The sequence below is a fragment of the Macaca thibetana genome, chromosome 3 (genome assembly GCF_024542745.1).
Source record: "Macaca thibetana thibetana isolate TM-01 chromosome 3, ASM2454274v1, whole genome shotgun sequence".
NCBI classification, from domain to species: domain Eukaryota; kingdom Metazoa; phylum Chordata; class Mammalia; order Primates; family Cercopithecidae; genus Macaca; species Macaca thibetana.
In genome coordinates this window covers 42,426,255-42,448,516 of record NC_065580.1, presented here as the reverse complement: position 1 = coordinate 42,448,516, position 22,262 = coordinate 42,426,255, and the positions used below count along the sequence as shown (strand labels likewise).

Sequence of the window (22,262 nt, the reverse complement as noted above, 5' to 3'; positions counted from 1 at the left end):
GACTGAATTTCCTTTCTTCTCCCTCACTAGCATTAAGGTGACACGCAGAATGTCTCTTAGCTTCAGTCATTCATTTGTAATCAAATATTTATTAAAAACTTTTTAGGTGTCACACATAAGAGTTGCATATCCCAAGGATGATTCAAACAATGGTAGACAATAAACATCTTATTTGTTTATTTTTCTGGAAATATAAACTTCTGTTGTTATTATGTTGTTTTAGCCACAAACATGTTAGTACAGTAGAAGTATGCATTAGAATCGGACAAGAGTGAAAAATGCAGTGGATCTATTTTACTATTTGCTATTTGTTTTACTGTCGTTTGTGAAAACTACTTTATAAAGAGATATGTATTCCTTCCATGTTCCCTGCCACTTATAGAATTTAAAGCTGACCATGATGAATTGAACCCATTTATTATTTAACAAATAAAAACTCTTGGTCAGGTCTGATTTAGATATATAGGTCCAGCCACAATAACTTTAAGTCCAATAAACTCTAATCCTTTCAAAACAAAAACAATCATCTTCATAACAAAATGTATATTAATTTGTTAACGTGTGCATTACGCCCCAGAAGCCTGCAGTTTATTGTGTAGTTCTCAGATTCCTTGTTATGTAAACAATTATTGTGATGGCAGTAAAATTGTTCATGTCCATTAGGAATAAATAGCTTTTAGCATTATAATATTAATTTTATATAAAACTCAATAATATAATTTTATCCATATTATGTCTCTAAAAGTTTTATCTGCTGCTGATAAACATTTTTAATGTAAGATCTTTTTTTAATTATTTTTTAAAGAGAATAGCAAATAACAAATTCTGTTTGTCCTTTTTATGTATATCCTGAGTCCTTTTTGTATTGTGGGCATAAGTGATTGTTTTATCCCCAACTATACTTGTCAAAGAAAAGGAAATCTAAGGGATGTTGTTGCTTGTTTGTCTTTTCCTTGGGGGAAAAACGCAACTGTTAACCTTAGATGTACCACTGTGTGTTGCTGGTTTAGTCTAAGTACAATCAAGAGGAAGCTACATTTTCCAAAATTCCATAAATCAGAATTCCAAAGAGGAAGATTTGAAATGAGACATGAAAGGGCATGAAATAATAATAGCAGAGGCTTTCTAAAATAGAGAGCATAGGAAAAGGTTTCAATATAAAATATGTCATGGACAAAAAAATAGCATGGGAGCGAAGACATTGAATTTTGGAGTTAATGGCCTAGGATTTATATTCGCTATTCCGCCACTCCAAGCTGTGTGACCTGGTCTAATGACATAAGTTTGCAAAGCTCAGTTTCTTAATTTGTAAACTGTGCATAATCATAATACCCACTGATAGGATTATCATGAGAATTAAATGAGACCAACCTTGTAAAGCATTTTGCACAAAACCTATCATTCAATAATTAATAGCTTAAAACACACTAATAAGATTACCTAACTACATAGTTAATTATCATGTTCACCATATGGTGCTTGGCACTTTACAAAGCACTTTACCATGTGGTATCCTACGTGGTAAATAGCATTTTCATCTTAATTCCTAAATGAGGAAACTGAGTTATTTAGTGTGGGCCCTGCCTCTGTTCCCATAGCTTGGGTTAAAGCTAGGAGAGGAGCCAAAGCCTTCTAACCCCACAAAGCCCAGCTCCCAGTCTGCCTGCCTGCCTCACACAACAAGGGGCAATTCCTCCAGGTGACTGTCCTGTCTTCTTAAGGAAAATAAAATGATGGGATGAGGGCCAGCTTCAGATTCATCAGCATGGTTTATGCTGGGCAGGTGGAGGTCTGTGTTTCTCTGAAGGCTGGGTTGTTTGGATAATTTTGCATGTATCGTGTTTCCAGAAATGTGTAGTCTAACATTAAGAAGCTAAATACAGATTTTTTTCAAAAACTCTATATTTTCAATTGATTGGAGTGGTGAATTATAAAGTTGCTGTGGATGTTGCCAAGCCGTATTCTGTTTACAGTGGATAATTGTGTCTTTCTCTAGGCATGTCAGCATCGCTCTAATTCAGAGATAATCTGCTGTACCACTCCTTCCCTGCAACAGCTGAATCTGCAACTCCCCCTGAAAACCAAAGCCTTTTTCATGTTAGATGGGATCCTTTCCAAATACTTTGATCTCATTTATGTACATAATCCTGTGTTTAAGCCTTTTGAAAAGCCAGTAATGATCTCAATGGGCAATGAAAATGTACTGGAAATTAAGGTAAGAAATGCTTTAAACACTGTCTTAAATCATCAGCTCAAACTTAATTGACTTCATAGCTATGTGAATACAATTGTTGTACTTGGCCGTTGTATCTTATACAACACCAGCAAATATATAAGCTCTGAAAAACAAATCTTTTTGGCATAAAACTAAAAGATAAGAATAACCGTGGACTGCATTTTAATGAACCATTTAAAAACCCTTTCTTGTGTATGTATTAAAACGTAGCAAATGTGGGACACAAATCCATTAAAGAGGATCCCTGTGCTGCATTATCTTGCTGATGTTGTACATTTCCCCGGACATTTTACCTAAATGTGCTCATTATAAGATAAAACATAAGAGCTGTGAAAGTAAATGCATCAATTGTATCTCTGTACTTCCTTGTTATACTTGGAATTTTGTATCTGGGTGTGGTCATCTCTAAGCTAATTTGTAAATGGAACTAGATATCTGCCACCTTAGGAACATATTAGCTTCTAAATATAATTTAATAGAGAATAACAGGTCATCTTTTCTAAAGCAAGCCTGTTGCAAACAAAGAACACTAAGACCCAGAAAGGTTAAGTGATTGACAAGTGACAAAAGAGTGGCAGAATAATAAAGACTAGAGTGCAGCTTTTTTATGTCCCTTCAGTTATTTCTACTTCAAATAATAACACAGGCAAAATGCTCAAGACTTGAATTATTCATAGCTGCAGTCACTAGAAACAGCAAAATATTTATCCTTCAACATGTTGTTAAAACGTTTAGAAATTTTTTTTTCTTGAAAGATGATCTGAATGCAAATATGAACAAACATAAAGCAATAGGATAGTCTTTATTTGGGTGCAATATAGGCTTTCATGGGACATCTCCATCTAAGTAATAATATATTTCCATCAAAATTTTTCTGACTTTTTCAACAAAAATTTAACTACAGCCCAACTTATGCATATGTTCACGCTCATACAAGTTTACTAACCTCATTATTGTGTTTTGTACGATAATTAAGCAAGCCCAGCATGAAATTGAATGGAAGCCCGCTTCAATGAACAGTGTGTTTACAACAGCAAAGTCCTTTCATCTGCTTCTTTAATTAGTTTTAGAAAGGGAGAAATAAGCTTTTATCACTTCTTTTTTTTTTCAATAAAACTAATCTAGTGTGACCTTTTGCTTTCAACAATTACTGTTTTTGCCATTTGAAAGATTCCAATTGGTTTTTCTTGATGATAACAAAGGTTTATGTGCAAATAGTTTTACACCCAGAGAAACTCTATTTTTCTGTTTCTGTATCTATGATGAAGGGATTAGAGATAAACGGTTCTTTACCTACCCTTCCAAGCACAGTCTTTATGGAAGAGAAAACTTCTTTTTCCATAAATTAAATACCCATTATTCAACATCCTACAAAATTGTTGGACCAAGAAAAACATAATTTGGCATCATCCTCGGCCTGTCAATGGTATTCCCAGCATGGTGAAAGGGTCTTCTAGAGACAGGCACAAAACACTTTATTTTCTTGCCTATATATAGAATAACTCTTTCTCTAACAAGTGTATAGCACCTGCCACGTGACAGAATAGTAATCTAGTGGGAGCAGCGGCAGTTCAGGGAGATTATTTTAGTATCATGAGTCAACATTTTTTCATACTTCACTTATGTATGAGAGGAAAGCAAAGGCATAAGAGAATATTTGTTGTGTCAGCAATCTAACTCCTTATCAATACGTTAAGTTGATCACATTAAAACTTCTACCTCTCGGCCAGGCACGGTGGCTCATGCCTGTAATCCCAGCATTTTGGGAGGCCGAAGCGGGTGGATCACTTGAGGCCAGGAGCTCGAGACCAGCCTGGCCAACATGGCGAAACCCCATCTCCACTAAAAATACAAAAATTGGCTGGGCGTGGTGGTGGGTGCCTGTAATCCCAGCTACTCAGGAGGCTGAGGGAGGAAGATGACCTGAGTCCTGAAGGCAGAGGTTGCAGTAAGCTGAGATGGCACCACTGCACTCCAGCCTGGGAGACAGAGCTAGACCCCATCTCAAAAAAAAAAAGAAAGAAAAGAAAAGAATAAAGAAAACGTGTACTTCATCAATGAAAGTGCTCTGGAGAGAATCATGTGTTTAGAATGAGATATGTTCTGTATTGCCAGGAAGAGTTCATGCTCCTCATGCAGCCATGCATGCAAGAGTTCCTAGGCTGAAAAGAGATTGTGATCGTTTCCTGCCCTAGTTATGAGAGTTCCTCAATTCGTAATAAGCCCAGTGACTACACCATGGGCAAAAGGGTGAGCCAAGTTTGGATGAGAGAACACAATAGGGGTCAAGCGTAAGTCACCCCTCAGAATGAATCCCAAGCCCCATGGATGGAGAAGGTAGTTTATGGCCAAGGCTTCAAGTCCCCCAAGACCAGTTGTAGACAGTGGTCATCAAAAGTAGGCATCTCTTTGTGGGTATCCATGACTCCCCAAGAACCTCTATCAACAACAGCTCATGTTTGTATGGAATTTTACAGTTGACACTGTACTTTGGCATGTTTTATTTCATTTGAGTCTCATGTGGACCCATGCAGTTGGGAGGTCAGTGATGATGACCCCCATTTGTAGATAGGTAAACAAAGGTTTAGGAAGATTAGCTGATTAGTCTTGGGTCACCCAGGGAGCAAACAGCAGAACTGGGGCCCACACTCAGGCTTCTTTGTTCCAAATTTGGTCTTCTGTCACTGCATGCACTAAATTACAGTATTTCTTATATTAACTCTCATTTAATGTATACTAAAATACCATCATAGAGATGCTTTTCTATCGTGTGCTATTTATATATCTATGCAATTATTTAAGGGGAATAGCTCTTAACATTTTATAAATATCTAAAAATTGATTCTGTTTAAAGAAACTCTATATTTCTCCCTAAGTATCTTATTTCTGACTTTTTATGCATGAGCATATCTTATGAAAAGTAGAGCAGTATTCTGTTTCATGCTGGAACAAGGACTGACTGACATTGCCTTGGGGGTTTATCTTATTCTGCAGCATATAGGAATCTATGGGAATAAAGATGCTTCAAAAGTTCAATCTGGAGAAGTCAGGTCAAACAAGAGAAAGGAGCACAGGAAGATGAGCCAGGGCAGGGAGCAGGGACTTGGTCTATGACATTGTCATCACAAGAACAAATGCTGAGAGCTCAGGTGGAGGTGAAGCATCAGTGTGTGGACATTGGAAGGATCAAGAAGGAAGCATGGTTCTGAATCATCCCAATCCACCTGCTGCCCAGAGCCAGCCAGAGGTTGTCCTTCTCCCTTTGAATAATTTATCTGCAACTCTCCCCCTCAATCTCAGTCAAAACCACCATGAACTCAGTTCTGAGTCCAGACAGGATAAAAGTGAAGGATTCTTTTCTCAGAGGTTATTTGGCCCAGTGTCAAGACCTATTCTTATTAATGGTGCTCATAGCTTACTCTCAAACTAGTATTTCTTTGTGCTGCCCAGGTTAATGGGCATTCTGATGTGTGTATATACACACACACACACACACACACACACACATATATAAAAAAATATATATATATATTTTCCAGGGTAGTTTCATAGCACCTAATAGTAAAGATAGTAAAAAATCTATTCCTGTGGTTTCGTAGTTCCTAGTAGTAAAGGTCCCCAACTAGCCAGCAAAGCCACCAGTTTAATTTTGGTTTGCCCACCTTTTCCCAAATGGCCAGGGAAGTTTTCCCCAAAATGCCTATTAACATGTGGTGGAACTGAGTTCTGAAGTTGTCTGTGAAGGTTCATTGCTTGGTTCCTAAGTTGAGGGACTTGTGTCCTCTATGTGAAGTGTAAATCTCACCCCCTCACCACCACCTCACTAATTTCCTACTGCTGATCTCCCTGGACTTTGGACCCCCGCCTGGCTGGGTCCTGCTGCCAAACTGTACTGACTTGCCCAGACCCAGCCTGTGGCCACCTGGATGTATGAAAACTTGAAGGACGCTTCCTCTCATAATGTTATTTTTCAGATCCTACCCACTTCCACTCCCATCTGCTCGGTTCTGTAGCCATCTCAGACATGAGTCCCCAGGCCTGAATCCTGGATAGAAACATGTCACGCCAGGCCAGAGTTGGCGAGGAAAGAGACTTGGTACATCCTGATATAGCACATTGGGCGTAATTAGTTTTTATTTTTGAAATGGATCCATTTTGACATTGCAGTGAGAGGAAGAAATCCTTACTCGTCTTTATATTCTCAGTGACTAGAACTGTGTCTAACACACAGTAGATGGTAAGTAGATTTTGTGTCAAACGGAATTTGATTTGCTTCATGATCTAGCCCCTTTCTGGATAATAGTTTTCCATATGTAAAGCAGATAATAGTTCTTCATATGTAAAGCAATAATACCTACTTCAGGGGGAGTATATTTTCAGGATAGTATGAGATGGTTATAACTAAATTACTCTCTGTCTGTTGGAGATTAAAGATCAGAAAGCTCTCTCTTTTGTTGCTTTATTTTTAAACCCACTTATTATGATTTTAGTGACTGAAATCACCCTGAAGCAGTTGAATGACTTTTATTTAATAATAGTTAATATTCAACAATAAATATTAATGTAATTAATAGCAAAAGTTCTAAATAGAAGTTTTTTAACATCTCAATAAAGCTATGTTTATTTTCTTTTAAATGACAAAATTTAGCCCATACCTTTTGAAATTGTTTCTTTATTTGGGCCCCATTGTTATATAGAAGTGAGCTACAAGTATCACTTTTGTACTATCTGGGATTTTACACCTCTAAAACAATTATATATATAACTGATAGTAGTTGCTTATACAAGTCACTACTTACCATGTATCCTTTGGTATCTACATGTAACATAAGATGTAGATATGTGATATGTGATGTGGATGTGTCATCTGTTTTTGTTTTAGAGAAGCCTCTATGCAACAACCAAGGAGATCCTAAGCCTGAAACAATAAGCATTGGAAACGCAAATGTTGTACATTCGTCCCTTCCCCCAACCTTAGTTACTATCTAAGCAAGCAAGACACATTTTAGACATTTTCTCATAAATCAAACCCTACAGCTCTTTAATCTCTTTTCTTTGTCTTTCCCTGAATTCCCTACATCATGTGGATAAGGGCTTTATCCCCCTTCAGACCTAACCAACGAGTTGTCGTTTGAAGCCCTGAAGTCATCTCTTAGATTGATGTGCTTCTGTGTGTGTCGGCCTGTGTGGCTGACCTGGTTCAATGGACTACACATACTGCTTTTAGAAGTATCATAAGGATAGGGTTTGTCTATATCCATTTTATCTGAAACTCCAACATCAGGTTATAAAGAAGTATTTTCTTGCCACTTCTTTTCCTAGAGTAATAACTGCCTGACCAATGAATCTGTTGAGATCCATATGAGACCATGTATGTGAATGGAGTTTGCCAAGTATTAAAGATTATATAAAACAAAGTAGCAGCATTGTAGCTATTACGGGCTGGTCTTTATCCATAAGAAAAATAGTAATATGTTTTGATATATGTCACCTCAAAATAATAGCTTGCTCAATAAATAACTGTACCCATTAGGTCTTGATATGAGAAATTATACCTAGGTTTGCACTTCTTTTGCAAGGCTACTTATTGGTTTCTCAAACAAAATGTTGATGTTTTTAAAATGCCTGATAGCAACTTCAGTTAACTAAATATGTCACATTAACTAACTTTAGAAAATTTTTTGTGGAACTATGTAATTGTTCAAAGTAATAGAATTGTGCTCTCAAATTATAATGGTCATACAGCATTTCACATAAATTTCTTTAAAAGTGAATTCATTTATGCATAGGACTCAAGTGTGCAAGAAGGATGAAAGTAAACTACCCAACTCAAACAAAGAAAGAACATATTAATATTAGCATAACATAATACAGTGTTAATACATTAACAACGATTTAACATCAGATTTCAGGAGATGAGACCCAGGCATCAGTATTTTTTAAAGTTCTCACTGTGATTCCAAAAGCAAAGTCAAGGCTGAGAATCTCTGCATTAGGCAGCGTTAGGTAGTGCAACAACAGAATCTCTAAATTGCGTCTTTTTTGCCAAACATTGATACCCCCCGAAGACAATAGTGAGGTGATGATAGGTAAGACATCATTCTGCGTTTAAGGATGTGAAGCAAGAACCTCTTTCCTTTTCTCTAAGGTCCAATTTGATGCAAAAGCTATATAATTCCTAACTAATACGTGCCCTGAAATTGTCTCGCTCCCCTTTAGCCATCCCAATTGCCATGAAAATCAGTATCATAGAATCATGTGCCTTGGCAAACAACATGGCCTGTGTTTGCAGTATATTTATATTCTTTTGCCATTGTTAGCATTCCTGCAGAACTGTGAAGTGTTAACAACCTTTTTTTTTTTCTTCCAGGGAAATGATATTGACCCTGAAGCAGTTAAAGGTGAAGTGTTAAAAGTTGGAAATAAGAGCTGTGAGAATATACACTTACATTCTGAAGCCGTTTTATGCACGGTCCCCAATGACCTGCTGAAATTGAACAGCGAGCTAAATATAGAGGTGGGATTCCTGCATTCCTCTCATGATGTAAATAAGGAAGCCAGTGTAATTATGTCATTCTCAGGCTTAAAATAAATCATTAAAGCTCATTTATGTGTGGGTTTTGGCTCATCAACTCAGCCTCCATTCCTGTTGTTATTTTAGAAATAGTGAGTTTTTTGTCACATTGTCTCCTTCCCCAAGATTGGGAGGTAGATCTCAAAAGTTCTTTCAACCCACACTGCTTCTCCATCATGCCACACTCTTCCCAAAATTTGCTGTAATTTTCAGAAGAAATAAGGATGCCTCCAAGAGTGTCCTTCTACTGCCTCCCACCACCCCAGGAGGCCAGAGCCGGTGTTCCACTGCCAATCACAGTGATCACTAATGCATAGAGTCCCATAAATAAAGGAAGGTGCATGCATCAAACAAAGTAAAATAAGGATTAAACTACTTTACAGTAACTTTTTTCATGTAGACAGCTGAATCAAACAACCTAGAACCAAAGCAAGTTATCTTTTCTTATTCTTTTTTTTTAACAAATTTATTGTGATGTAATTCACATACCATGCAATTCACCCATTGAAAGGGTATAGTTCAATGGGTTTTGGTGTATATTATATTGTCAATTTATTTGAATTGTGGTAAAATATATGTAACATAATGTTTGCCATTTTAACCATTTTTAAATGTACAATTCAGTTGCATTAATTTCATTCATAGTGTTGAATAACCATCAGCATTACCTAATTCCAGAACTTTTTCATCACCCCAAACAGATCCTCTATAACCAATAAGCAGCAACTCCACATACCTTTCTCTCCTCCCGCTCCTGATAACTTCTATCTACTCTCTAGCTCTAGAATTTGCCTATTCTAGATACTTCATGTGAGTGGAATCATACAATATTTGTCTTTTTGTGTGTGGCCTATTTTACTTAACATAATGTTTTCAAGGTTCATCCACGTTGTAGCATATGTCGGTACTTCATTCCTTTTTGTGGATGAATAATATTCCATTGTATGTATCCCACATTTATCCAAGAGTAAGTGATTTTTAAAGGGTTCCTGAAGTCTTCTGAAAAGTTATGAAATGGAAAAACACACAAAAATTAGAAAATCAAAGGCTGAATCATGAGATCAGAGTTGGAATTTCAGAAGGACCATAAATCCTAAAAATCATAAAATGTTACAGCCAGAAGGGACTTCAAAGATTTCTGCTGTGTATCAAAACTGAAGTAAAAGTATTCTGAGACTTTATTGTTCCATCATAACAGTACAATTATTTACCTCTTATGGGAAGTCTTCTCTGCCCTCCACCCCACCGTCCAGGACAGAATTAATGTCCCATTGTCTCTGTTGATTACTATTTAGTCATACTTCTATGGCACATACCACACTGTACTGTAATCATTTATTTATATGTCTGTCTCCCCTTCTACACTTCAGTCCCGTTTTTTGTAGATCTTTTTATCCCTAATACCTAGTTACAAATCCAAACAGCTAAGTACCATATAAGTACTTCAGGGATCAGTGTCCCCTAATTATTTGAACACTGGAGCAAAATTGAGGAATCTCTTACTATCCTGAAAGCAGTTATGCCATTTGTAGAATGGCAATAACCAGGTGGTATTTGGGGCCCAAAGAGGTTGTGCTGCAACCTGTATAGTATAAATATCTATCATGGCTAAATGCTGACTTTTCTTTGTCTGTCATTTTTAGTGGAAGCAAGCAATTTCTTCAACCGTCCTTGGAAAAGTAATAGTTCAACCAGATCAGAATTTCACCGGATTGATTGCTGGTGTTGTCTCAATATCAATAGCACTCTTACTACTACTTGGGCTTTTCCTGTGGCTGAAAAAGAGAAAGCAAATTAAAGGTGCATTTTTGTTACGGTTCGTTTTTAGAAGTTACCTTAAGAACACAGTCATTACAGTTTAAGATTGTCATACATTCGTGTGTGCTGTCTTATACGTAGTCCATAAAACCCATGAGTTCTGGGCACTCGGTCAAAGTCTCCTGGGACCCATGATAGCCGTCTTTAACAAGCTCTTTCTTTCTCTCTGTTTTAAGATCTGGGCAGTGAATTAGTTCGCTATGATGCAAGAGTACACACTCCTCATTTGGATAGGCTTGTAAGTGCCCGAAGTGTAAGCCCAACAACAGAAATGGTTTCAAATGAATCTGTAGACTACCGAGCTACTTTTCCAGAAGGTATATTTCAGTTTCTTGTTCTGAGAAATACCTATACATACACCTCAGTGGGTTGTGACTTTGTTGTTTATTTTTGGTTTTGCATTTATATTTTTATAAAAACCTTAAGGAAGTATTTACCTCTGACAAATAAGTATTTGACACAGCATTAAATGGCTCTTATTTTTAAATGAACCCAGGTTCATTTAAAAATGTATATTATATTTATATTACATCATTAAAATCATATTTTAATCATATTTTAACATAAAATCATATTATATTATGATTTTACATTATGATTTTAGAGTCCATAAGCTCTCATCTCACAAAAAGGTTAATTTTGAAATCATTTGAGCAAAAGTAATTTGTTTATGATCTAAGTGCAATGGTAAGAAATTGTGAAGCTCTCTTTTACAATCCAGGAAGAGTTAAGTTACAAAATATAGTTATTTAAATGTAAGCTGGAACTGCTGCATTTTTTACCTGTTGAAGCCCAAACATTGAAACTATACTGTTAGTAATTCTTTGAAGTGTTCTCAATGAACTGTTAGCACACAACCTTTTTCCCACAGTATTCTAGGACTTGAATGTATTTTGAGACTTAGCCAAGGAAAACCTTCAATTACACTATGACAAAAAGGAGGGGTCAATATCATCAGCTTTGTAAAACACTATGCCTAGTAATGTTCAGGTTAACCAGAGCTTTTCACGTTGTTTTATTTAAATCTCCTGGTAAAAGCAAAATGTCTGTATTGTATCAGCTCCATTATCTTTAGAAGTTACAGGATGTGAGTCAAGTACAAGCATTTCCTTGGTTGAATATTTACCATTGGACAAATAAAATGAGTCATAGATCATTGAGGACACTGGAAAAGTTAGAAGTTGCTCATCCAAACAAGTTCAAGAGCAATGAAGCACTTAACATTTTAACATTTTCAACACTTACCACCTCTTGTGTTTTGAAGTTTATGTTACTTCTATGGAGATACACATAGTAAACATTGTCTTTGCCCTGATTCCATTCACCTTTAAAAATCCATTCCTTTAACCATTGTGGAAAAATCAAACCTAGTTTATTGTTTTGAAATTTAGATCTATTTAGTATTTTATACCCACATTTAGTATTTTATGTGCACATTTCATAGTTCTAATCTGAAATCATTAAAATTTACAAATTTTCTTTGAAAAAAAAAACTTACCTAATCTTCTTTGAACCTTCTTACTCAACAAAGCTCTGTCATCATTGCTAAGAAGGTTGAGTTTCACACTCTTTTCTCCACTGAGCCTGCTCCTTGGAGACATGAAAACAGGTAAAAGAGGGTCATCTAGAGAGAATGAGAAAATAGGTGCACAGCCAAAACCTAATGAAGAGGCAACTGCAGATCTTTCCTCTCTACATCTGGTGGGGACAGCATTCTCATCAGTCTTTTTCATGGAGACCTAGAGTTCTATGTGGTGTGACACCAGGGTTGCATAATGATGGTTTCAATTGGTTTCTGCACATGTTTGAATTTAGCTGAAGAGTCACGTTGTCATGCCAAAGGACTTTTATCCATGTCTCACCAAGGATTTCCCTCAATGTCTGCACCCTTAAGCATTTAGAGCTCTGATCTCCAGATGCAAAGTCTTGGGAAGTGAGGATGAAAGAACTGAGTTTAGAGAGGCTGATTGGCATTTCCAGTCCCCTGGGGAAGGTTTGGAGACCCTGACTCCTTGGAATTAAAGGAGCAAGTACTCAGCTAGGCTCCTTCCTTCCTCACCCACCCAACATTTCAGGTACTTCCCAGATCTTCCACATCCCCTTTAAAGGTTGCACCTGTCTTGTTTTTGGCTAGTGTCTACTATAACTGGTGCCCAAATCATTGATGCCCAAAGCTTTTCTGGAACCACTTTTGACCAAGTTCGTTTATTATTAATCAAACTGTCCACTGTAGAAAATACTAAAAATGCTTAAGTGGGATTAGGAATAGTCAAGGTACTAACAGCACTCTTTTTGTGCCCTTCTCTCAGATTCTGATTCTCCTGCTTATGTGCAAACAAACGATATATTTTGGTGCCAATAGGGAACCCCCACATAACCCTCTCCCTGTGTTACATACTAATACATTTCAATACTATTCCTAGTTTATCTTTATGTCAGTTGCTGTGGCTATGATGCCCCCTCCTTGATATGTGTGAATTCCCAGTGGAAAGAGAAAGGAAAAGTGGAAAGGATGACTTCTTGGCCCTATTTGGCATTAAGAAATTGACTATCAGCACAATTTCTTCCCCTGAAATGAAAAACGTTTCTCCTTGCAAAAGGGAACTTTGCCTGAGGTTCTTACAGAGCTTTGGTTATAAAGATCAACTTACAAAGAATGCTTTCCCCTTTCGTAATGCCCTTAACTAAACAATAAGGATGGTCCACTAACCGAGACCTAACATGCCTTCTCTAAACAACAGTAACACTAAATCCAGTGCCATCACTGCACAGTGGAGAATTTACTACTAATGTGAAAAGGTTTCAGTTCTGGGAATATAACCAGTATTTACTTCTAATCATATGTGTATTTTTCCCTTGGCCAAGAATCCATAGGTTTTGCACAATTGTAATTAATTCCATTAATAAATAGTAGTCTCTCAAAAAGGCATCTTTTTCATTTTCTTACATTTGAGCTGGATTTTTGTGAGATCAGGCAATTGCTCAACTACCTTTGTTGCTTCCATTCTTAAGGACATGGTATATTCAAAAATAAACCATAAGCATGGCTTTTTCCTATTGATAAAAAGAGAAATGTCTAAGGAAATGAGGGTAAAAAGCTTTCAAAGTTAATACTTAGTCTACTTCAATGAAAATCTGTAAACATTTTATGAAATGCTTGTATATATAACTCAGTATCTTTCCCCAAGTTATTATCATCTTTATCAAACTAATTCCACTGTAAAAGCTCTTCCTGTTTCAATCCCCATTAAATGAGGTTTTACTGTTGTTCTTTAATAATTTTCCTTTATCTTACAGATCAGTTTCCTAATTCATCTCAGAACGGTTCATGCCGACAAGTGCAGTATCCTCTGACAGACATGTCCCCCATCCTGACTAGTGGGGACTCTGATATATCCAGTCCATTACTGCAAAACACTGTCCACATTGACCTCAGTGCTCTAAATCCAGAGCTGGTCCAGGCAGTGCAGCATGTAGTGATTGGGCCCAGTAGCCTGATTGTGCATTTCAATGAAGTCATAGGAAGAGGTAAGTATTTCCACTCAGCTTTTTGTTAAATACGATTTTCCAGTAAGCATTTTATCTTTGGCCTTTGCAGATTAGGAACTTAGACAATGGTGAAAGCAACTGACAGAGCAGTGATAACAAGTGTACTTGATTTCTGTTCTGTAGCAATGCAGCCCTGTAAATCATATCTGTGGGGATTTGCCCCTGTGCATGGAAGCAATTGCATAATCTCCCAAACATATTAGAACTAAATCACAGTTCATCCTCATCCTGTGCGTACTAGCAACTATAGTTTCTTCGAAGGTGCCATTTACTTTCTTCTAAAATTCAGGGCCAAGTGCAGTGGCTCACACCTGTAATCCCAGCACTTTGGGAGGCCGAGGCAGGCAGATCACCTGAGGTCAGGAGTTCAAAACTGTCCTGGCCAACATGGCGAAACCCTGTCTCTACTAAAAAATACAAAAATTAGCCAGCCATGGTGGTGGATGCCTTTAAGCCCAACTACTAGGGAGGCTGAGGCAAGGAGAATTGCTTGAACCTGGGAGGCGGAAGTTGCAGTGAGCCAAGATTGTGCCACAGCACTCCAGCCAGGGCGACAGAATGAGACTCTGTCTCAAAAAAATAAAGAAATATAACTAACTAACTAAATAAATATCACTCCTTTCATTTTGAGTATTTTTATTCAATCTCTCGCCAGTCTTTCTTTACCCTGAGAACAGTGACAAACTCTACGAAGCCTGGTTTATAGCAGTTTGTACACTGCTGGACGGCATCAGAAGACAGAGAATTTATAGCATTCCCCTGATCTAAAGCAACATATATCATCTCTACAATGCACTCCAATTTCTTTATACAAAGATAAATGAATATTTGTAATAAGCTAGCCAGAGCAGCAATAACAGCTAGCATAAACAGTATTTGTGGAAATATTTAGCAGGAAAAGAAACCAATCAAAAACCGGGAAATGAACTTCACTCTTCTTGGTTTTTTTTTTTTTTTTTTTTTCTAAAAAGCTTTTACCCTTAATACTAAATGGCCTCTGATCCCTTTTATTCTATATGTGCTGCAAGAGGTTGTACAGGCATCTGCCAGTGTGATACAAGAGAAGCTGACGGCGTGATTTGCCTTATATGAACACAAGGTCTTCTCACTTTCCTGTTGTAGCATCCACACATTCTTCTGTCAAACACCCCAGGACGTAATCCTTCCCGTGCTCCTTCTTCCCCAAGAGTGGCTTCACTGTTAACAAACATCTTTCCGTTTCTCTTCAGAACAATATATAGTTCTGTCATAGGCCTGTAAATCCCAGTAATTGCACCAATTTTAGAGTGTATGGACTCACTAATTGTGTTCTAATTCTACACATTGGAAAACTCGAATTTTTTATCATGAAAGGTACTAAAATGGCAATTTTTTTGAAGTTATAATCACTAACAGCTCTATAAATATTAGCTATTATGTATTTATATGTTTTTCTCCAGGAGAATAGGAGCACTCAAAAGCATAGGTTTTATTTTATTCTTCTTTGCATTACTAGAGGGTAGCCTAATGCCTGACACTCACACACTAGGCACTGATGGTGTCTTGGCCAGCTGGATGAATTAATTAGAGAATGACTTACACAGCTATTAGACATTTGGCACCTCTGGGGAAAATTACTGCCACTCGATAAAAGGCTACCATTGGGAAAATTATGTGGTCAAAGCCAGAGAGAACTGGATGAAGTGAGTCAGGGTGAATTGGCTTCATTTGGGCAACTGCCTTTCGGTTTCTGCCAACCTGGATTACGTATTAACCAGTGACTAATGGGGAAATCCTTATTCTATAATACTAATCTTATTTTTAATGGTAACGTTTTTATTTCATTTCAGTTTATTAGAATATAGGGAGCTTATTTTATGTGTTCTTTTAGTTCTTATTTACGTGTTTATCTTAGTTCTTCATGTGGGTTAACTTTATTTTCATATTTTAAAATACTATGTCATCCTTAAAAATACATTTATTTGATGAGGCAGATGTTACTCACCTTTTCAGTGGTTCCACTATGGTTGAATATTTTATTAGATTAGCCTTTAATATGAGTCATATCACCTACAACTTATTCATGAATTAAATCATCACATTGCTTATACCCTTGGGTGAAAGGTGTCACATCTACATATATATTTACAAACACACCTACACACCTACAGTGATATTGTTAAAAGTATTTTTTAAACATACTCTTTTGCTGTATAGAAAGAAGAAGGAATAAAACGAAGCTCATAAAAGGCTTGATATATAATGATTTCATAATTAGATGTGATGCAGTACTAACCAAGTTCTTTCTTTTGCACAGGGCATTTTGGTTGTGTATATCATGGGACTTTGTTGGACAATGATGGCAAGAAAATTCACTGTGCTGTGAAATCCTTGAACAGTAAGTGGCATTTTATTTAACCGTGGAGTATACTTTTGTGGTTTGCAACCTAATAACTAGCTTATAATAAAATGTTGATTTACACTTTCCCCTTGTGGAAAAATCAGCTACCACTGAAATTATGGGACCTAATCCTGAAAATTTGTTTTGTTCTAAACTTTTATTGAACTATTTCCTCTGAAATGATCCCTCAGAGCCCTCATTAGTAAGGGGGTAAGAGAAATGAGGTTCTTGGATGAACTGAGTATCATTTAACTATAACTATGTTTGGCTTATAATATTTGTTTTGCAAGTGACATTTATGGAAACTATTGGAAGCATGTTGGCACATACAGTAGTAATGACTCATTTTACCCGGAGGCATTACTATAATTATTTTTTAACCACAACTTCCATTAAAAAGATAAAAAATGAAATAAGACAAACAGGAGAAAACGACGCTGGCCAAAAATTGAAAAATTGTAAGTATGGTAATACCTCATTTATCCACATTTTTTGAGAATGAGGCATTCCACATACATGAACTTCCTAAATAAATGAAACTTACCCCTTTTTAGTGCTGGAACATTACTTAAAATTTTAGCTGTTATTGAGAAAATCTTTTTAAGATGAAATGCATGCTCTGTTTAAGGGAATGCTTCCAAATACAAACTAAGTCTTTATTGGTGACCCCAAACCATAATTACAGCCATAAATTACTATATTACACAAACAGTGTACTCCACATACATAGTGTCCCTGGCTCTGCCTGTGTTGACAGATCTCACATGCTTGCATTTTCTACTCCCATTTCTCATCTTCTGCTTGCAAATTGCAGCAGCCTGAAAAATGGTAACCAACTTTACTACAAACTTTACATGGGACTTAATGAGCTTTAAGTGCACAAATGAAAGGTTTTCCTGCAAGATACTTTACTGCCACAACTATTTCAGTCTTTTTAAAATATAAATCGACATGCTAAATAGTGTTCTACATGGTTAATTTTGTTGGAAGTCTGACCATGAGGGAAATAAAGGTACAGTCTTTATGAAACCTAAGTACAAACTTTGCACTAAGTTTATAGGAGACAGTCTGGTGGCTGACTGGACACTATCTTGCAAAAGTGGGTGTAGGTGACTGGAAGGCATAGTGCAGAGTGGCATCATTCACTCAGATGTGTTATAAAATGAACACTCTGCAGTCAAACCCTCAGGACAAGATGCTAACTGTATGGCTTTCCATTTCATTGCTCTTCCTATCTAAATCTGACAAAGTATTCACTGTTCCATAATGAAGTTAATGTCTCCACCACTGGATTTCTTAGGAATCACTGACATAGGAGAAGTTTCCCAGTTTCTGACCGAGGGAATCATCATGAAAGATTTTAGTCATCCCAATGTCCTCTCGCTCCTGGGAATCTGCCTGCGAAGTGAAGGGTCTCCGCTGGTGGTCCTACCCTACATGAAACATGGAGATCTTCGAAATTTCATTCGAAATGAGACTCATGTAAGTTGACTGCCAAGCTTACTGACTGGCAGACTAGCTGTAAGCCAGCCATCCCTTCAAAATAGGCCTGCTCTGAGTCTTTAAAAAGCTAGTAGCCGAAGATGCACATTTAAAATGTTAGCATCATTCAAATGTACCTCAAAGTCTTCTATCCTGGTGGGAAATAGTGACACCCGGAAGGGTTTCCTGGACCGGTGATTCTCACTTGCTCTGCAAGCAACCTTGTTCTATCTTCCCCCTGATAGGGACATTTAGTCATCTTTGCATGTCTACTGTGTGCCAGAAACTGTGCACAGCACAGGAGAAGTGGAAGCTGAGCAAGCTTCAGCCCATATGGAATGTTAACTCTAGAAGGCATTGAAAAACTAACTCCAGGTGCGTCCCTTGCTGTTCCTCGCCCTTGCCATCCACTCTCATACCTCAGGACCTTTGCACTTGTGCTCCCTCGGCCTGGAACACTCTCCCCGCAAATAGCCACATATCTCACTTCCTCATCTTCTTCAGCTCTTGGCCGTAATGTCATCTTCAACATAAGCCTCCCTAATCTGTTTAAAAATTGCAACTGACCACCCATCCTCATGGCTACAGACTCCTCTTCCCTGCTGTATTTTCCCCCATCACACTTACCGTCATCTGATACACAAGGCCTGAGCTGTTCAATACTATGGCCATGAACCACATGTAAAACGAGGCTAGTTTGAACTGAAGTGTGATGTATGGTGTAGAATACATCCCAGATTCTGAATACTTAGTATAAAAAAAAAGGTGAAATATCTCACTAGTAGTTGTTTATATTGATTACATGCTGAAATATTTTGGATTTTTGGGGTTGAAATATATATTGTGAAAATTAATTTCACCTGTTTCTTTTTATTTTTGAGTATGGCTACTAGAAAATTTTAAATTACTTGTGTGACTTGCTTTATATTTCTATTGAATTAGCACTGTTAGTAGATAATAAACAAATAAACAATAGCTATATAGATGTATATATAAGCATATATATGTACACACAACCTCATCCCATTAGAATGGAAGCTCATGAGGGTAGGATTTTTGTGTATTTTGTTCACCGCTATGGCTCCAACACCTAAAACAGTGTTTAGCACATAGACTCTCAGTAAATAGTTATTGAATGAATCAGCTAAGGGTTACAAAACAAGGTTCTTAGGTTCTTGCAAGTGGTAGATTCTTTTCATGACATTTATGCCAGGACTTAAAAGTCGCCAGGCCAGGACAAGGGAGGGTGGGAAGAAGAATCTCAAGAACTGAATTCATAGATGGCCTCAGGCTCTGTCTTTGTTCCTGCTCTCCAAGTCTCTGTGGGAGATAATGAAGTTGATCAAAAGCAACTTTATAAATATGGGGTCAAATTATCAGAGAAAATAAGCTCTAGGAGAGTAATGAGATACTACTCAGCCAAAAGAATAAAACATTCCCTGGTAGTGAACTTTTGCAGATAAGGCGAATTGACCTTACAAAGCACACAGCTGCCCTGACAGACTCCACTTTCCCGCTTCAACTTTTGTTATTACCCTGATGGATTAATGTGGCTGGAGGTACTACCTTCTCTAGGGTACTGCTACCCCAGGATTAAAGCATGATAGAGATTTCTTGTTATCCGGAACAGAATAGTGCCATGGCCTTTTTTAATCCAAGGAGTTGATACTGAGAACAACCACAAACCCAGATGTGTCTTAAAGAGAAACCTAAAACCAGAAACTGGCCTTTCTCTATGCTGTGTGCATTGAGGGGAGCTACAGCCCTTTTGCAGGGTTCCCACTGACTACATCTTGCACTGACAAACTCCTCAGTGACTGTTGAAGGAGAATACCCCGTTCCTGATTGCCAGCCAGTGACATCACCAGACTTGACAGCTGAGTGGTTTGGGTTGATTTCTTTCTGAGCCTCCTCTATTCACAGCATGTTTCTGATGTTCTGACATCTTGGGCCTTACTGACCCTGGAGGAACTGTCCCTCCCAGGGCTAGCTAATTCCTACAAATAGTAAACAACTTGCCTTCAAAGCATACCTGCCTTGTGCAAACCAACCAATCCAGAGCCCTTACCTAACCTCCTCCTTTATCAGACTCTTACGCTTTGGGCCACTATCCACCTGCCCTAATCACCCCAGGGCCCAGTTCCAGACAACTAGAACTGTCTTCGGAGCCTGCTGAAATACTCCAGATTGGCCAGCTCCAAACCTGCTTACCCTGCCTTACCAGTTTCTTCCCAGGGAAACCACAATGAAGGCTCTCGCTCATGTTTCTCCCCTCACTCTCCCTGCCTCCAGACCCCAGGGCTTCCCCCATGTGACCCTGCATGACAGGGTGTTCCCCCTCCTCTTGCAAACTGTGAGTAGTAAACTATCTTTTCAATGGCATTGGTCTCCTGTTCTGTTGGCCTCATCATACCTGGAAAATAATGAAACCACATTTTAAAACATCTCCATTTTCCCATCTGGAAAATGGAGCCTATAACAGCTGCCTGACAGAAGTGCAGAAGTAGCTGTAATTTATGAAAACAACTAGCCTGGTGTTTTGCATACAATAAATACTTAACAAATGGTTGATCTGTCAATGGGGCACACTTTTCATTGTTGTTGTTTTGTTTTTTGGTTTTGGAGACAAGGTCTCTGTCGCCCAGGCTGGAGTGCAGTGGCACAGTCATAGTGCACTGCAGTATCCAACTCCTGGGCTCAAGTGATCCTCCCTCCTCAGGCTCCTAAGCAGCTGGGACTACACGTGCACACCACCACACCAAGCTAATTTTTTTGTGGACGGTGGATGGGAGTAAAGACAGGATCTCACTGTGTAGCCAAGGCTGATCTCAAAATCCTGGCCTCAAGCCATCCTCTCGCCTTGGCCTCTAAAAGTTCTGGAATTACAGGCTTGAGCCACCAAGCCCAAACTAATTTTTGAGACAAAATAATTTTTTATAAATAAACATTTCAGAATTCTAAGATCAAAATTAGAACAGTAGATGCTTAGTTTATGCTTTTCTAACTCTCTTTGATTGCAGAATCCAACTGTAAAAGATCTTATTGGCTTTGGTCTTCAAGTAGCCAAAGGCATGAAATATCTTGCAAGCAAAAAGTTTGTCCACAGAGACTTGGCTGCAAGAAACTGTATGTAAGTATTAGAATCTCTGTGCCCAGAGTCCAAATTAAGTGACAAGGAGGAATCTGTTTCCCACTGTTCAATGCTACTTAGGCTGTTTTCTCTTCTCATGCAAAAGTCCTTTATTTCTGTTACAATTTTAAATCGATGTGTAAGCCCTGGGGATGTGGGTGGGACTTTCAGACTTTATCCAACAGAGAATTTAAAAGGATTCTCCATAGGGGGTCTTAAACAGCTGTTGTGTACTTTTGCTTTTCTCAGTCCTTCCCTCCAGTAGCTCTCAATGTTGTGGTTTCACACTGCATTAGTGTTGGGGAGGGAGAACTTGATCTTCAACATTTGACAGTGAAAAGGAGAGGGCTGGGAACACAAATACCAACATATTGCAACTTCCCAAGAGTGGATTTGAAGCCAGCCTGCAGAAGCCCTACCAAAAATGGTATTTGGGAATGAATATACAAAGAACTTTATTTGTGTCTCGCTGCCTGGCTATATAATACAACAGTCAACAGTTTGTAATTGAGTTCATGTTTTCCCTTGCATAGCACTGATTCATGACTTATGGTATGTGTGAATGAAAGAGCTGTGCTATTAATTTCCTACCTTGATTTTGGTCAATGTAGCAACATAAAAGCCAGCTTAAACAGAGGATGCACAGCTCCAGATAGCGGAAATTGATTTTTGTTGAACTTTGCTGTTTTTCTTAGATGCTTCACTATGTATCCTAGTTCTCTGTTACCTCAGTGGTGGGATATATGAGTTTTGTGTGCTAACCTAGCTCATTTAAGAATGAAAAAGTAAAATATCAGTCCCCTGTCATGCTCTCCTATAAAACTGAGTATCGCTAGTAAGTTGACAAGTGAAGACTGGTGATTGCTTGGGTAGTCAATTGGCGTACTCCCTTTAGCAACCAAAGTAAACCCAGAGGGGAGACAAACTTACTACTGCAGATCTACATTAAAGCAAAAAGGACTTTCTTACACCATACAATTCATGATCTCTTTCCTCAGCCTGTCGAACTGGCAATGTCAATGTCAAGCATTTTTATTCAAGAATTCTGTTGTAATTTAGTGTTAGTCAATAGAGGCTAGATGAAGTATTTCCT

The 22,262-nt window shown here is 37.9% G+C and overlaps 1 protein-coding gene across 1 annotated transcript in view; it reads left to right on the top strand.

Moving 5' to 3' along the window:
• MET (MET proto-oncogene, receptor tyrosine kinase) overlaps positions 1 to 22,262 on the top strand; it is a 116,739-nt gene that overhangs the window by 83,413 nt on the left and 11,064 nt on the right. Inside the window, exons 12-19 of the mRNA XM_050785128.1 lie at positions 1,997 to 2,215; positions 8,607 to 8,753; positions 10,454 to 10,610; positions 10,805 to 10,945; positions 13,926 to 14,156; positions 16,474 to 16,554; positions 17,858 to 18,039; positions 21,060 to 21,169. Of these exons, the coding sequence (XP_050641085.1) occupies positions 1,997 to 2,215; positions 8,607 to 8,753; positions 10,454 to 10,610; positions 10,805 to 10,945; positions 13,926 to 14,156; positions 16,474 to 16,554; positions 17,858 to 18,039; positions 21,060 to 21,169 (1,268 nt within the window). The remainder of the gene's footprint in view (positions 1 to 1,996; positions 2,216 to 8,606; positions 8,754 to 10,453; positions 10,611 to 10,804; positions 10,946 to 13,925; positions 14,157 to 16,473; positions 16,555 to 17,857; positions 18,040 to 21,059; positions 21,170 to 22,262) is intronic.